This window comes from Zea mays, chromosome 8, assembly GCF_902167145.1.
Source record: "Zea mays cultivar B73 chromosome 8, Zm-B73-REFERENCE-NAM-5.0, whole genome shotgun sequence".
NCBI lineage: Eukaryota > Viridiplantae > Streptophyta > Magnoliopsida > Poales > Poaceae > Zea > Zea mays.
In genome coordinates this window covers 155,669,061-155,685,099 of record NC_050103.1, presented here as the reverse complement: position 1 = coordinate 155,685,099, position 16,039 = coordinate 155,669,061, and the positions used below count along the sequence as shown (strand labels likewise).

At 40.2% G+C, this 16,039-nt stretch overlaps 1 protein-coding gene across 1 annotated transcript; it reads left to right on the top strand.

Moving 5' to 3' along the window:
* Positions 1-1,738: 1,738 nt before the first annotated feature.
* Positions 1,739-14,971, top strand: LOC541975 (putative zinc finger protein). Its single transcript, NM_001350873.1, has 14 exons — positions 1,739-2,286; positions 3,238-3,447; positions 6,249-6,443; positions 6,523-6,872; positions 7,721-7,946; positions 8,031-8,199; positions 8,308-9,543; positions 10,365-10,536; positions 10,605-10,826; positions 11,234-11,371; positions 12,961-13,195; positions 13,293-13,352; positions 14,455-14,526; positions 14,606-14,971. The coding sequence occupies exons 1-14, from the start codon at positions 2,008-2,010 to the stop codon at positions 14,738-14,740; spliced, it is 3,699 nt and encodes a 1,232-aa protein (NP_001337802.1). The 5' UTR covers positions 1,739-2,007; the 3' UTR covers positions 14,741-14,971.
* The last annotated feature ends 1,068 nt before the right edge of the window (positions 14,972-16,039 follow it).

The following is a 16,039-nucleotide window of genomic DNA, read 5'->3' as shown; positions in this document are numbered from 1 at the left end:
ATGATATTATAATTTTACTTTCATGCTATTATCAAAAAACTACTTTTATTTTGATGTTTTTTTTTGATTTCTCCATTGCGGATTGGGCCATCTAGACTTATGTCGTGTGTCTGCCAGTGCATGTAGCCAACAGAACATACATGTCTATATATATATATTCTATACTCAAGCATAAATAGAAACTGTAGTAACATACATGCACTCTGCTAGTTGATAGTTGAAAGAGCACTACTGCACATACGACTCTAATGATAGACTCGGGTAACTGTAATGCCAAAGGAGTATTCGTAGACTCGGATAAACTGGAGTATTCGTAGACTAGCAAATCCCCTCCCGGATTGACTGCAAGCTCACTTTATGCCAAAGGAGTTTGGTTGTAAAAAAAACTATTCTACCTAAAAAACCTCCCAAAAAGTGTTTGATAAAAGTTGATGTTCCAAACAGATTAGTTTAAATCTACAAAGGACAATACATGTCGAGCTAATTGGCAGTTGCCGAAAAAAATGTTGGTTGTTTCAAGTATTTGGGGGCAAGCAATCGGTGCAACTAAAACATTAACAGATGTAAAGTACCTGTGATGGTCTGTTCTAAACTTGTAATAGTACTCTACTGCAACAGGACAGAGAAAAGTTGCAATTTTGTTCGCGAGTTTTCGGTGTGGGTGATACCCGGACGTACCGTTGTCAGCTAGCAGTGGCATATGAGTCGCCATGAAACAGACCGCCCTAATCAACCATTTTTTTTTTGACAGACGCCCGCACGCATGTACGAGACAAAATGACGCTAGGACTGCGTGAACTTCTGCAGTTTTCAACTCCGTTTTATGCATGACTTGTCGGTTGGTAGACGTATGTATTTTGCAGCTTTTGTCTAGCCATGACCCTTACAAAGTTACAATAGACATACCTTGTGTGTTTTATATAGTTCAATTCGGAGAGTCATATGTGGCTTTCTTTTTTTCTTTTCTTTTTTCTTATGGGTAGGGGTGGGGCCGCCAGCGATTTGGTTTCGGGTTTCAGAAGTCAAACGGTTGACGTGGCGCCAGCCACGCACAGTCCTGCAGCACGCCAAGCATTTTGCTGAAAACCAAACAAACTACTAGTCCTTCTCGCCCAGGGTACATATGAGATGGGGTGGTGACAGTGAAGAATTCTGATCGAATCCAACTGTTCGTGTCATTGACTCATTGACAGTCCACAGGTGACATTAGCTGTTATATTGTCCATGGTTTCTTTCTTCGTCGAGAAATCTCGTTCCACAGAAATTTGATGGAGGGGAAGCCGTTTCGTTCAGTTGATCCAGGAGAAAAAAAGCCACAGAAATGAAAAAAAGAGAAAATAAGAGTGTCTTCTGCGGACAATATGATGAACTGGTGGATGGCGTGGTGACTTTTTGTCTGACTCGCAAACGTGAAACTGCGCGTGTTATTGGTGTTCGTGTTCATTTGGACAAATAGCATAACATAGTTTTATCGCTGGTTTCATTTTTTCCTGGTTTTCCCTCTTCCTTGCTTCGATTTTTGATATGAATAATTTTTTAAAAGAATCATCCGACAGTTTATTTAAATAATTATCTAAATATAGACATCTTCTTCTGTTCCTGTGTTATCGTTAGACAAAGATAGAAAAAGTAAATAACTTTTCAGAGTGCAAATAAGATATAGAAAATCTATTGGATGCGAGACCTACCTAGCCAACCGCTTCAAATCAAAGTTCAAACCTACAACAAGCAGTAAAATAACCACACAGACGAGACGGCAACACACACATTGAGAGCTCTACCGAGCGAAAGAGACCCAGGAAAAGCCAACGGGACGCCAAATCCATTCCTCCTCCCTCGTCCACAGGCCGTGAGGGCCGAACCCGAAGCCAGCCGAGGAAGCCAGGCGACAGGCGACGCCAAGTCGAGAAGAGCCTAGGTGGTCGCTCGCGGGCTGCGAGGGAGAGCCGTGGCGGAGTCGCCGTCGTCGCCCACGGAGGAGGACACGGCCGCCGCCGCCGCAGTGGCATGGCGACGCCGACGCCCATGCCTGGAGGCGAGGGGACGCTCGCAGCGGTGATGCCGCGGTCCCCGTCTCCGACGCCGGCGGAGGCGGGGACCTCGGCGACCGAGACGCCCGTGCTGATATTCCTTTACTTTCACAAGGCGATCCGCGCGGAGCTCGAGGCGCTGCACGGCGCCGCCGTGCTCCTGGCCACCGAGCGCACCGGCGATGTAGAGATGCTCGCCAAGCGCTGCCGCTTCTTCTTCAACATTTACAAACACCACTGCGACGCCGAGGATGCGGTACGGGTGCTGGCTACCCCGTGCGGAGCTCCGTTTTTGTGTTTTTGTCCATCTTCCCCTGTCGCTTCCTGTTGGATGGGGTACTTGACCCGTGGTGGATTTGGGCTTGGATGTGTGCGTTGGCGTGGGCGAATTCCGGTGGTATCTGGGTTTAGGGTTGCGGAATTGTCGCCTTCGGTTTGGGTGTACCTGGTGGGATAGGGATTGGACCGGGCAAACGTTGTTAGGATCTGAAACTGGGTATGAGTTCATACGGCGGTGTAGAAGCTTTCGACGAATTGGCGTTGGATGGTATGGGGGACAGTTTTAGCTGTGTTATTGGTTGATTAGCTATGCTACTACGACAATTATTTGCACTTTGTCCTTCCAATGGTGACAAAAGGAGATATAATCTGAGGAAAACATGAGGGAGAAAACTTCTGTTTACTTGATGCTACAGTGGAAACTTTGATTCATACCTTCGTATGTTGTCTTGTTTGCGTAACTTCTATGGTAACACTACCATCCTTTTCCTCTCATTTGAACATGGAAACTATGGTAACTTCTATGATGTTTGCATTAGTCATGTATCTCTTAGTTTTCACTTTTCGTGAAGCAGCTTATAGGGGTTGCAACCTTTAGCCTTCTTGTAGATTTTAAAATATGAAAATGAACTTCTATCATCACTTTTTGTTACAAGGAGTCTAGCTGACAAGCAAATGATTTCAGCTTTTCCTAAAATGCCGCCAAAAGTAGAAACACCGTTTTTCGTTCTGTAACTGCCCGGCCGTTTCTTCATGAGCCTGTCGTATATGGCCTATTCACGGCATCAACATTGTTTCTGTTTATTATGTAACCCATTACATATTTACCCTTATTTTTGGAAATAATGCCAACACTTTACAAATTGTTCTTATATTAGTCATCTTTCCTTGAAATGCGTCTATAGGTTTCATTTCTTTTGAATTGCAGGTCATTTTTCCAGCACTCGATATCCGAGTAAAGAATGTTGCAGGGACCTATTCCTTAGAGCATAAAGGAGAAAGCGATCTTTTTAGCCAGTTATTTGATCTCCTGCAATTGGACATACATAATGATGATGGTCTTCGTAGGGAGCTTGCGTCATGCACAGGCGCGATACAGACATGTCTCAGCCAACATATGTCCAAGGAGGAAGAACAGGTTGGTTGTCAGTACCATATACCTCTTTAAATGTCATTTATGACATTGCCTAGATTCAGCGGATTATGTTAGATTTCATTGTTATAACTGAAGACTAGCTGTAAACTTGTGGTTCATACTCTTATCTGGCATTTCATTAAGGGTTAACTAGTTGAAGTTTCCTAGGAAAAAACATATTATTTTTGGTCTGCTTAACTATCTTGCCAGTTCAAACAAAATTTTAGTCCTCACAATCTACTTTATGGAATTTTAAAAAAAATGCTATTGCAAATCAATCTGGCATAGCACTCTCCATTGAAAGTATTTGGGATGATTTTGTGATACTTTTCCTTTTTGAGACCGTTGATGTTTAAAATGGTGGTACAAACTGTTTTTAAGGGTCACCTGGGTCAAGGTGCTCCCACGCCGAGGACTCCTAGTCCTGGACATTTGTCACATTATCAAAATAAGTGAAAAGGAACAAGGGATGAACAAGAGAGAAACCATTTAGCAAGGCCAAGCAGCCATCACATGGCCGTATCTTGTGGCCGTCTTATCGAACGCGCAGGAGAGTTGCACATCTTTATATATTTAGAGAGAAGAAAGGTCAACTTGTTAGGCAAGTTCCCCAAAACCACCCACGTAGGGGGGGGGGACCCAGCCACATTAAGGGCTTCAGCTAGGCCTAATCTCAAGATAAGGAGCCTCTCCATCAAAGACTACCATGTTACGATGAAGCCATAAGCACCAAGCCCCCAGAATGATGACACTGTGTTGAGACCCTTTTTCCTGTCTTTGTGCCCCCGATTACATACTTCTTTCCACCACTCAGCAAAAAAGATTTCATCACTAGCAGGAGTGAGATTTCCAAGGCCAAAGGGAGATAGACATAGAATACTATGCCAGAATTGATGGGCAAAGATGCATATGTTCAAGAGATGTTGAATCATTTCCTGCTCTTGATCACATAAGGGGCAAACTTCCAGGTGTGACAACCCTCTCTTCTCAAGTCTATCAGCAGTCCAACACTTATTTCTCATTGACAACCAAAGGAAAAATTTGCATTTTGGAGGAGCCCAAGTCTTCCAAAGCCTTTTCCATGGCTCAAAGGTAGTGGACCCAAAGAATAAGACCTTATAACATGACTTAGAAGAGAATTGCCCCGAGGTTTCATGGTTCCACACATGTTCATCAGCATCTTGGGTTAACTCCACCTCCCCTAAAGTATCCCATAACAACAGATATTGTTGTAACCCAGCCAAGGAAAGTGGAGTCTCAATGTCACTGACCCACTGCCAGTTTTCAAAAGCCTGGGCCACAGTTCTAGAAGATAGTGTCCTCTTGCCAACTTTAGAAACAACTGCAGGAGCAATGTCCTTGACACAACCCCCATTTAACCACCTATCTGACCAAAATAACGTGTTGGCCCCATTACCTATAATAGAAGTTACAGACTTCTCAAAATCTGGTGGCTGTTGCAGAACTCCATCCAGTCAGCTGCAATGATGCATATCAAAGATGAGGTTGATCTTAGGGGGAAGGGAGCAAGAGGGAGGGCTGGAGTGCTAGCGGTGGTGAAACACAAAGAGAAAGGTGGAAGCGAGTGAGGAATGCGACATGCGAAAGAGAAGGCAGTGCACCATTTGGGAGCTGCGCTGCATCAACCTGACAGGGGAAGGCACAGATTGGCTGGCTGGTGGGCTCGGCCAACCCTCTTCTCTTTTGCTCTTTTTCTTTCCTCTCCCTGCTTCTGTTCTGTTGTTTATCAGTCTCGTAAGGTGCATTGGCTCTCATAATCACCTAGACATTTCGAAGGGGGTGGGTCGCCATGCCTCGCCTTACCACCTTAAGGACAGAAGCGGCATCTAACTAAAGTAAGCATGTGCAACAGCGCATAGAAGTTATAGGCAAATTTGTTTTACTTGTAACTGTGTTGTGATAGTTCTTGATAGTGGTTCGAGTGAAGCATTTAGCTAGTCTGCTGCCTGTACTTTTTGTTTAAGGGCAACTACTTTTCACTGTCATGTTTGTGACTTGGTGATGTGAACTTCAAGTTCTGCATTGTGATCAGAAGTATGACCTAAGTTCTGCATCTTCAGTAAAGAAATTGGGTCAGCTTTGGTGCATTTGGCTACAGAATGGTCAAATTTTGAATATTAGCTATCCTATACAGGAGTATAGACTATAGAGAGGGTGATTCTTTTGCATCATGGAATTTTACTCTCTAGTCCGTGTAACACATTTTTGTCTGAAATAAAGAGAAAAAACCATCTCATCATGCTGTACAAGTTTTTTATCTTAAAGTTATTTTGAGCTATCTAGACAAAATTGGTACTAAATCTCATCTTGTCTTCAATATTTGGGTCAATTTTTTTTGGCGCTTTGATGGATCATGCCTCCACTGTAGTAGCTTGATGGAGTGAGAATTTATTCATTTAGAGGTGGGAAGGTGTTAGTTTCTTGTTTGGTTAGTGCATGAGAGTTCAGGTGGTTTGTGGGAATTTGAGGATCCAGCTATCACCATTTTAAACTTATAGCAATTTTTGGTACTCGGTAGGTCATTTCTACTTCTACCTTTCATCTTGACTTACGTTAGCATGAATTGTGAACGAAAAATTTATAGTTTGGCATCCATTTTCTAGGGTACTGGGGCTAAAAAATCCAATTTCTCATATGGCCAATGCTACATCCTTAAACTGCCATCTGGCCACCCATTGTACCAAACACAGCACAGCTAATTGCCTAATTAACATATGTGCTGCTGGCTGTACTATAATTAATTTTGTTAGTGTCTGATCAAGGATCATTTAAATTTGTTTCAGGTCTTTCCATTGCTTACAAAGAAATTTTCGTGTGAAGAACAAGCTGATTTAGTGTGGCAATTCCTATGCAACATTCCTGTCAATATGGTGGCAGAGTTCCTTCCATGGCTTTCAACTTCTGTCACATCTGATGAGCACCAAGATATCCGTAACTGCTTATGCAAAGTAGTTCCTGATGAGAAACTTCTCCAACAGGTTTCTATTACGACACCTCTTTTTCCTTGAACCTTAACTTCGTATATCCTGTTAAATTTTTTTGTTAAAACTTGTGAAGGTTGTATTCACATGGATGGAAGGGAAAGCAACAAGAGAAGTGGCAGAGAGCATTGCTGCTGGTATTTCAGCAAGAAATAATAGTGTTGAGGATGTCCCAGACCAAGGGAAGATTCATATTTGTTTACATCACAATTCTAAACTTGGGAGTAAAAACTGTGGAGAATCTAATGGTCCTCAGGCTGACAAGCATCCTATAGATGATATTTTATACTGGCACAATGCTATTCGTATGGAGTTACGTGATATAAAAGAGGAGACAAGAAGGGTGCAGCAATCTGGGGATTTTTCTGATATATCAGCCTTCAATGAGAGGCTTCAGTTCATTGCAGATGTATGCATCTACCACAGGTGTGTAGATTTGCATCTTCACTCATTCACATGATGTGGCCATGATAAAGATGGCCCTAAATTGAAATGTTAATTGTTACCTTTCTCTTTCTCTACCATGTTTTTGTGTTTAGTAAAAAGCATGTCATTTATTAGTCAATGTTGAACTTTGGCATTTCTTTGCATCAGCAACTGCAACAGATAGTGAATCTTTTGCATTGTATGCTGTTGGTTGCACCAACTAGGTGGCTATCCTTTTGTCTGTCATGGCATATTCAAGATTGCAGTTTCATTCTACTACTTTGTTGGCAGCTCCTCTTTTTAGCGCTAGGATTTGTGGATATTCCCTAACTAACTAGGTCTCCTATTTGATAACAGCACTGCAAGGGCAAAATTAGCCAATTGTCACCATGGAAAATGATTGCACTATCCTTATCCTTAAAGTAAATTGTATCTTGGTATACAATTTAGTTTTGCATGAGGCACAAATGTTTTTTTTCATTATTAAGTTATTTTACTTTTTTTTTGTAGACATGGATTTTGTTTTTCCATCTGATGAAACACGTGACTACATGTACTTGGGCAAGCAGTATCATGTATCATGCTGATTCTCCTTGAGTTTGGTGGCATTTTATTTGAGAAAAGTTTCTTTTGTTATGTGCTGTTGTTTTACTGCACATTAAGGATTTATTGCTAGCAGGTTTTGTTTGTGTGCATGTCATCGCTTGTTGGGCTGTAGAACATAATTTTGCTTGATTCACCTGGGAAAAATAATGTCACTCTGTTTTTCATTTTGTAAAAAAAGTGTCCATGTAGTTAACTGAATCTTATCTTTAATCTCACAACCTCCATTATTTTCTGACCTGCAGTATCGCTGAGGATCAGGTTGTTTTTCCTGCAGTCGATAGTGAGCTGTCCTTTGTGCAGGAGCATGCTGAAGAAGAATGCAGGTTTAACAATTTTAGGTGTTTAATTCAGCAAATCCAAATAGCAGGAGCCGAATCAACTGCATTGGACTTCTACTCAAAACTGTGTTCACATGCTGATAAAATATTGGAGGCAATCGAAAAACACTTCTGCAATGAAGAAACCAAGGTTAGTACTCAGTAGTCAGGTAACTTGGTTGTTGGAACATTTACCTTATTGGTCAGTGCCTCATATTTAGTTGGACTTACCTAGGTGCTTCCTCAAGCTAGGATGCTCTTCTCTCTTGAGAAGCAAAGGGAACTTTCATACAAAAGTTTGTGTGTTATGCCATTGAAATTATTGGAACGTGTTTTGCCGTGGTTGGTGTCGAAGCTGAGTGATGTTCAGGCAACTTCATTTCTTCAGAATATACGCTTGGCAGGTTATTCTTTTACTTAAACCGTGATATACTGTCATATCTATTTATTTTGTTAGCTTAAATGATTTCTTCAAAATTCAATATTTGCTAAAAAAGATGCATATGAAACAGCATCACCATCTGAAACTGCACTGGTCACTCTTATCTCTGGTTGGGCATGCAAAGGCCGGGATAAATCCAAAGATGGAGAATATTTATGCTTAACATCAGGTGCGGCGAGATGTCTATCAGATGATGTAGATGATCTGGGAAAATGCCGATCATTCTGTCCATGTGCTTCACCCAACAGCTCAGATCTTTCTCTGCAGCTACATACTGAGAATGATTCTAGGCCAGGCAAGCGAGGAAAAGATGCAGTATCTTTTTCTCATACTAATGGAATCTACTGCTCTCAAACTGCTGACATTGAAGCAATTCCATGTAGCAAAAAACCATGTTGTATTCCTGGTTTGAGAGTAGAGAGTAGCAATCTTGGTATTGGTTCCTTGGCTTCTGCAAAGTCTTTTCACTCTTTATCATACAATTCAACTGCTCCTTCACTATATTCGAGCCTCTTTTCATGGGAGACAGATACATCATTGTCTTGTTCGGACAGCATTTCAAGGCCAATCGATACAATATTCAAATTTCATAAGGCAATTCGCAAGGATTTAGAATACTTAGATGTTGAATCTGGCAAGCTCATTGATGGCAACGAGTCCTGCCTTCGCCAATTCATTGGAAGGTTCCGTTTGTTATGGGGTCTTTACAGGGCTCACAGCAATGCTGAGGATGAAATTGTGTTTCCAGCATTGGAATCCAGAGAAACATTACACAATGTGAGCCATTCATATACTCTTGACCACAAGCAGGAAGAACAGTTGTTTGAAGATATCTCAAATGTTCTCTTTCAACTTTCACAACTACATGATAGCCAGGGCCATGCCCAGACTGAAGTTAATGAAGTAAAGAAAAGCTGTTTCCATTCATCTAATGATGTCGATTTTGCTAGAAAGTATAATGAACTTGCCACAAAACTTCAGGGCATGTGCAAGTCTATCCGGGTCGCCTTGACTAATCATGTCCATAGAGAAGAACTTGAATTATGGCCGTTGTTTGATAAACATTTTTCTGTGGAGGAGCAAGATAAACTTGTAGGTCGTATAATTGGTTCAACAGGTGCTGAGGTTCTCCAATCTATGTTACCCTGGGTTACATCAGTTCTCACTCAAGAGGAGCAGAACAAAATGCTTGATATGTGGAAGCAAGCTACAAAAAATACAATGTTTGGGGAATGGCTAAACGAGTGGTGGAAGGGAGCTGGAACAGCATCTGATTCTTCAGCAGAGGCGTCCTCTGCTCCAGAAGGTCTGTGCAGCTGTTTTTTTCCCTTGCCCTCCATGTCTTGAGAACTTTTCTATTTTCATTCCTTCTTCAATATAATGTTTATTAGAATAACCAGGTGAATTTACAAATTTCATATCCATATACTTCCTTCAATGACAAATATAAGTCTACCTAGGTTTGTCATAACTTATATGTCAATCTTTCTAACTTTGATTGACAATTTCTATAAAAAAGTATCTTAAAGGAAAATAATAATATATTATGAAAGTGGCGTCCATCTATATCAAATTTTAGATATTGATGATGGTCAAAGTTAAAAAAAAGTTTGACTTAGGACAAACCTAGAATACTAGATGCTTGTATTTACAATCGAAGGAAGTGTTGTACATTGTCTAGACATTTAGTTTATTAGATAAATTCTTCTGTCAGTTCAGCTTTGTAGTCTTATAAGTCACAGGAACAATGTTTGTATAGATCAGTCACAAACTAGGGTAAAAACATTTACTTTATGGCGAAGAGCCCCCTCCTTGTAGAGTAGGAAAATGTGATGAACAATGCTAAAGCAACAAATCATAAAATATCTTTTATGCTTATTTAGTTTGAAAGTAGTTGTATGATAAGTCATTGGAACAAACTAGGATAGAATCATTTACTTTGTGGCTAAGACCCCCCCCCCCCCCCCCCCCCCCCCCCCCGAGTAGGGAAACATGATGAACAATGGTAAAAAAAAGAATTTCGCAAAATGTTTTTATGTTTATTTAGTTTGAAAATAGTTCTATGCTTGGTTCTTTCTTTTCCACAGACAAACATATTTCATTATGACTGTCTTTTGCCCTTTGTAGATAGTCATTTACAAGATAAGCTTGAACAAAATGACCAGATGTTCAAGCCTGGCTGGAAGGACATATTTCGAATGAATCAGAGTGAACTTGAGGCTGAGGTGCGAAAGGTTTCACGAGATTCTACACTTGACCCAAGGCGGAAGGCGTATCTAATTCAAAATCTCATGACAAGGTTTGACATTTGAATGTTTCTACGTTTTTTTTTACAAATATGAACATTCATAATCTTGTGTGTTTCAGCCGCTGGATAGCTGCACAGCAGAAGTTACCAGAACCAAATTCTGAAGAATGTAATCACGATGCCAGTATACCTGGATGTGCACCTTCATACCGAGACCAGGAGAAACAAATTTATGGTTGTGAACACTACAAACGGAACTGCAAACTTGTTGCTGCATGCTGCAACAAGCTCTTCACATGCAGGTTCTGCCATGATAAAGTTAGTGACCATACGATGGAAAGGTAAATTCTATGGCCTGTAAGTCAATTATTTTTATCTTGTTTGTGCCAGAGGTACTGTGCTTTGGGTTCTTTTCCTTTAAACCTCGATTCTTTCTCCAAACGAGTGTACTATGATAAAAAAGATGGAAGGTGTGTAAGAAGTAGAGAACCTTCTGTTAAAATGTTCCCCCTGGTTTGCTGCTCTTCATTGTATATGGTTGCAACTTCCTGTTCATGTGTGGTTGTAGTGTGGGCTTGCAATTCAGTCCAACCTTTTGAATGTATTATCTTTAGTTCTCTTGTAAACCTCTTAACACTGTTGAAAACAAAATTTGTTACAGTCCTTGTGTCGATGTGCATTTTCTCTTCTATACTTTTGCAACACATTTTAGAAAGTATAACGAGCCAACTCATCTTGATGTCTCAAGGAAAGCAACACAGGAGATGATGTGCATGGTATGCCTAAAGATTCAACCTGTTGGTTCGTTCTGCCAAACCCCATCTTGCAACAGACTATCGATGGCAAAGTACTACTGTAACATCTGTAAATTTTTTGATGATGAAAGGTAATATACCCCAACATGACCGAAACTTTAAACTTTGTCTGATAGTGTATTTTAGGCCTGTTGAGGTATAAAACTACAATGTTCTATTTATTTTATTATCAAAATTTTGCAACAGTATTTTTATTATTATTTTACATGTAATAGACATGTAATTGTTGAAGTGATTTATGGACACAACAAGGTTTCTCTTACCATATATTTGCATTCAAATCTGGAAAAACAACTCAAAAAGATAGGTCGGCGAATGCCATTTTATTTTGGTGATTGGAGATCTGGAAACTTGTTTTATTGTTTTATCTATGCTGCATTGTAATGTAGTATTTTAACTTAGTAAAAGCTGAACAGCATTTATTGTATGGCAATTGGAGCTCTGAAAACTTTTGTTTACCTACGCGAATGGGGTAGCGTATAGTATTTCAACTTAGTAACAAGTGAACAGCTACAACAAATCCCTAGTGTAAATGGCATCTGACAGTCACATCTAATATCAGCTTAAGTGGTAATATAGCATATACTATCATTTTAGATATTAGATATTAGATATATATATGCATTCAAGAACAATCTAACCCGAACTAAACTTTTAGTGGAAGAGCCAAATTTAGTAAAAACCACTTATACGGAAGTAACAAAAGAAAGATCCCTAATGAGGTGATAGTCTGAGAATTGTCGTACACTACCTACATTTCAATATTTTCAGTGTTAAATTGTTAGTGTATGAGAAAGGAGCGATAGAGCCTCTAGCTGAGTTGGTTAGGTGGTCTGAGTAGCACTCCTCAGGTCCTTAGTTCGACTCCCGTGGGAGCGAATTTCAGGCTGTGTTTAAAAAAATCACCTCGTCTATCCCACGCCAAAGCACAAGTCTAAGGCCCGCTCCCGGCCGCGGTCGTTCTCACATGGGCTATGGTGCCGCGCTGTGTATGGTGGGACAGGGGTTCGAGGTTTTTCTCAACTTGCGTGAGAAGGATTTCTTCTTAATATAATGCCTTAATATATAATGCCCGGGGACTGTCTTACCCCCGCAGTATAGGTCGAGTTTTTTTTTAGTGTTTGAGAAAGGAGAACGAGGACGTTTGGCATGGATTTCTCGTTACTCTTGCCATTTTTTTCTGTTATAAGTCTCGAGAAAAATTCTCTGTTGGCCTAGTAGTCTCAAGCCTATCTTTGTGGTGTTCTTGCGATTTTTGTTTTGCTTTGTGTCATTGTGACACCTGAATCAAGGCATGTTGCAGTCTTGTAGATCTAGCTACTGGCTTGCAGTATAGTTCTCTGGCTCAATAATTTTTGTTTAGATTTATTAGTTTTATACAATTAAGGCAAATGAATATTCTCCTTGAATCATAGAAAACTACCCTGTCGGATTTTAAAATATTTAGATGTTATTTTCTTGCTATACTTTCTCCTATTTGGGTTTATAGATGAGTTCATTGCTCCAATGTCATCAAGTGATCAAACGAGTTGAAACTTGTCAACTTTCTTAGTAGCCTTATCTTTCATCTCATAAGTTTGTTATCACTTCATGTTTTGAAATAAACATTTGGATTTGGAAATTAGTAATATGGCTCGTCTAACATTGGGATGTTCTCCAGGACTGTGTACCACTGTCCGTTTTGTAATTTGTGTCGTCTTGGGAAAGGTCTTGGTGTTGATTTCTTCCATTGCATGAAATGCAACTGCTGCCTTGGAATGAAATTAACTGAGCACAAATGTCGGGAAAAAGGGCTAGAGACAAATTGTCCAATATGCTGTGACTTCCTATTTACATCAAGTGCCGCAGTCAGAGCCCTCCCTTGTGGCCACTTCATGCATTCAGCTTGCTTTCAGGTATGCTCCTTTTGTTGCACCATGACCATGATCCAGTGTAGTTTATTCTCTGGTTGCCAGCAATGATTTTTAATAAGTTAATTAATTGTCAATCCAGGCATACACTTGTAGTCACTACACTTGCCCTATCTGCTGCAAATCCTTGGGAGATATGGCGGTAAGCATAACTCTATTATGTTGTGGATATCTTGTGTTTCTCTATAGTGAAGTATATTGTTATTGTGTTCCATGATTGATTTATTTTGTTTTTGGGCATTATTTGATGGTGCATTTGTTAAATGTTATGTTCCTTTTAGGGGAAGAAAGTATCTGGCAAAATTTTCAGTGTTTCAAAAAAAACTCGGCCGGTAGGGGAAAGACCGCCCCCCGATATTATATTAAGAAGAAGCTCAATCGGAGCCGTGACTGAGAAAGATCACGAAAGTTGCCCCCCCTATGGGCCAGCTCTTTACTTGTGCTTTGAGCCCTCCTAGCCCCTACACGAGGATCCGCCCTTCATAGGCCAGTCCATCTCATGTGCACACAACCAGGGAACCAACGAGTGGCTTTTTTAACCTTAGTCTAAAATTCGCTCCCACTAGAATTCGAACTCAAGACCTGAAGAGTGTTACTTAGACCACCTAATCAACTCAGCTAGAGGCATATTAGCTCTACCTTTTTATTTGTTGATAATACAAGTGAATGCTTTCTTTCTTCATTTTCGTTGTGTGGTTATTTTAGTGTTTTCTACGAATCCTCCTATTTCCATTTTGTTGAGGTGATATTACTTGTTCTCTTGCTGTTGTGCTCATCACAAAGTTGCCAAGATGACTTTCACTGACTGAATTTTCTCATTGGTTTAGCAGCATCTTGTTCCATATTCAGAAGATCTAGTGTACTTATAAATAAACACATATAACTTGTTGACATTATATGGGAAACCAAGATGAAACCACCGGTTCCTTTCTGACTTGTGTGCAGCAAACCTGCCAATCATCTTGCTTCACTGCCTCTTAGTAACTGTGTTATCGGAAGTGAAATGCAGATGTTTTTCTTAGCCTTTTCTTGAACTTGGAATTCGCTGCGAGTCTGTGACTACATGCTGCGATAGGAATAAATCATGGACGTCTTGTTGCACGACTTCTAAAATCTTCTCAAGCAGTCTCTTCATATACCTTATATATCCCGACGATAATTGCTAACTTAGCTGATTGTCTAAATTTTATGACATTTTGATGATCATACGGAATTGAGGTCCATAATTCATTTTTTGTTTGCAGGTTTATTTTGGCATGCTTGATGCCTTGTTGGCGGCTGAAGAGCTTCCGGAGGAATACCGTGATCGGTGTCAGGTAGCCCAGTTTTGTTCTCGGTTTTCATTGTTTCCAGCGTCCGAGTATTTACTAATTTTTATTGCAATTGCTCGTCCAGGATATACTTTGCAATGACTGTGAGAGGAAAGGTAGATGTCGATTTCATTGGTTATACCACAAATGCGGCTCCTGTGGGTCGTACAACACCCGAGTTATCAAGACTGCCACAGCAGATTGCTCTACACCAAACTAGTTGGAGGGAACATTTGTGCTTAATTAGTCACTGTATTCTTTGTTTCTCTTTGTACATATCTTCTAGAGAGAAGGAAAAAGAGAAGTTGTGTAGCATAGTTATACCATAATTTCATTCGTAGCCATTTCAGTTTTGTAAGTGTAGCAGTTTACAATTTACTAGGTCTAGTGCGTTATACTGACAAAATTGACGGTTCTGATGGAAGAACATAACCTGAGGAAATTGGCTTGTTAGAAGTACTCGTGAGCATGTTCTGCAATTTGGCGGCCACTTAGACTATCTTCAATTATATCTTCTATATTCCTTCTCTATATCCCTCTTTTATGGACTCTTAAAAGATTTCTTTCTTTATATCTATCTCTTCTATACGTTAATTAACTTACAAGAGATATATTTTGATCTAGATTTTTGTATGTATCTATTTGTCATATTTTTAAATATTTTATGTATATTTTAGTTTTGCTTAATTGTTGTCTAAATTATAAAAATAAGTAGAGAGAAGCGAGAGCCTTTATATAGAGAGGATATGGGAACATATATATTTAAAAGACACTTTAGAGGATACCAATGGACCATATAGAGAAGTGATGGTCTATTTGGTGGGCCTCCGGCTTCTCTGAAAATGGCTTTAGTTTTGGTTTCTCTGCAGAAGCAACTCATTCATGAGACTTAGTGCATTTTAATAATTTGTTTGGCAAAACGACTCTTGTTATTTTTTTATTTAATATATAATATAAATGTCCATATTGTCTATGTGTAGCCATTTGCACGAATATCTTATGTGTATACATACAAATAATACGTAAATATATCATGGCCATGGCAAATTATAAAAAAATAATGACCAAATCATTATCGAAATATTATGCTATTAAAGTCTGGTTTTGTGAGACAGGGGCGGCGAAGGCGGTGGAAGGACATGGCTATAGGCGTGTCGGACGCGGGGAGACAGAGGCTGACGTGGGCCTATGGCAGTGGACACACTAGGCTAGGAGGTGACGTCAGTCGTGGGGCAGTGGGTGGGGCGCGAGAGGTCTAGGCATGAGGCGGAGAGGGGCACAAGAGAGATAGGACTCTGAGCTGGGGAGCCACTTAGAAAACTGGCTCCAACTTTTAAGTGGCCTTTATTGGGAGTTGTTTTTTGGCACCATTTGGGAAGGCTCCCGTAGTAACCGGAGCTAATTGGGGAGCCTTCTTAAACAAGATCTAAATCTTCTATAAATATAAGGTAGACGACCCTTCACAGCGTTTTATTAGAGTTAGCCTTATAATGTCTATAGAAAGGGGAATTCACTAATA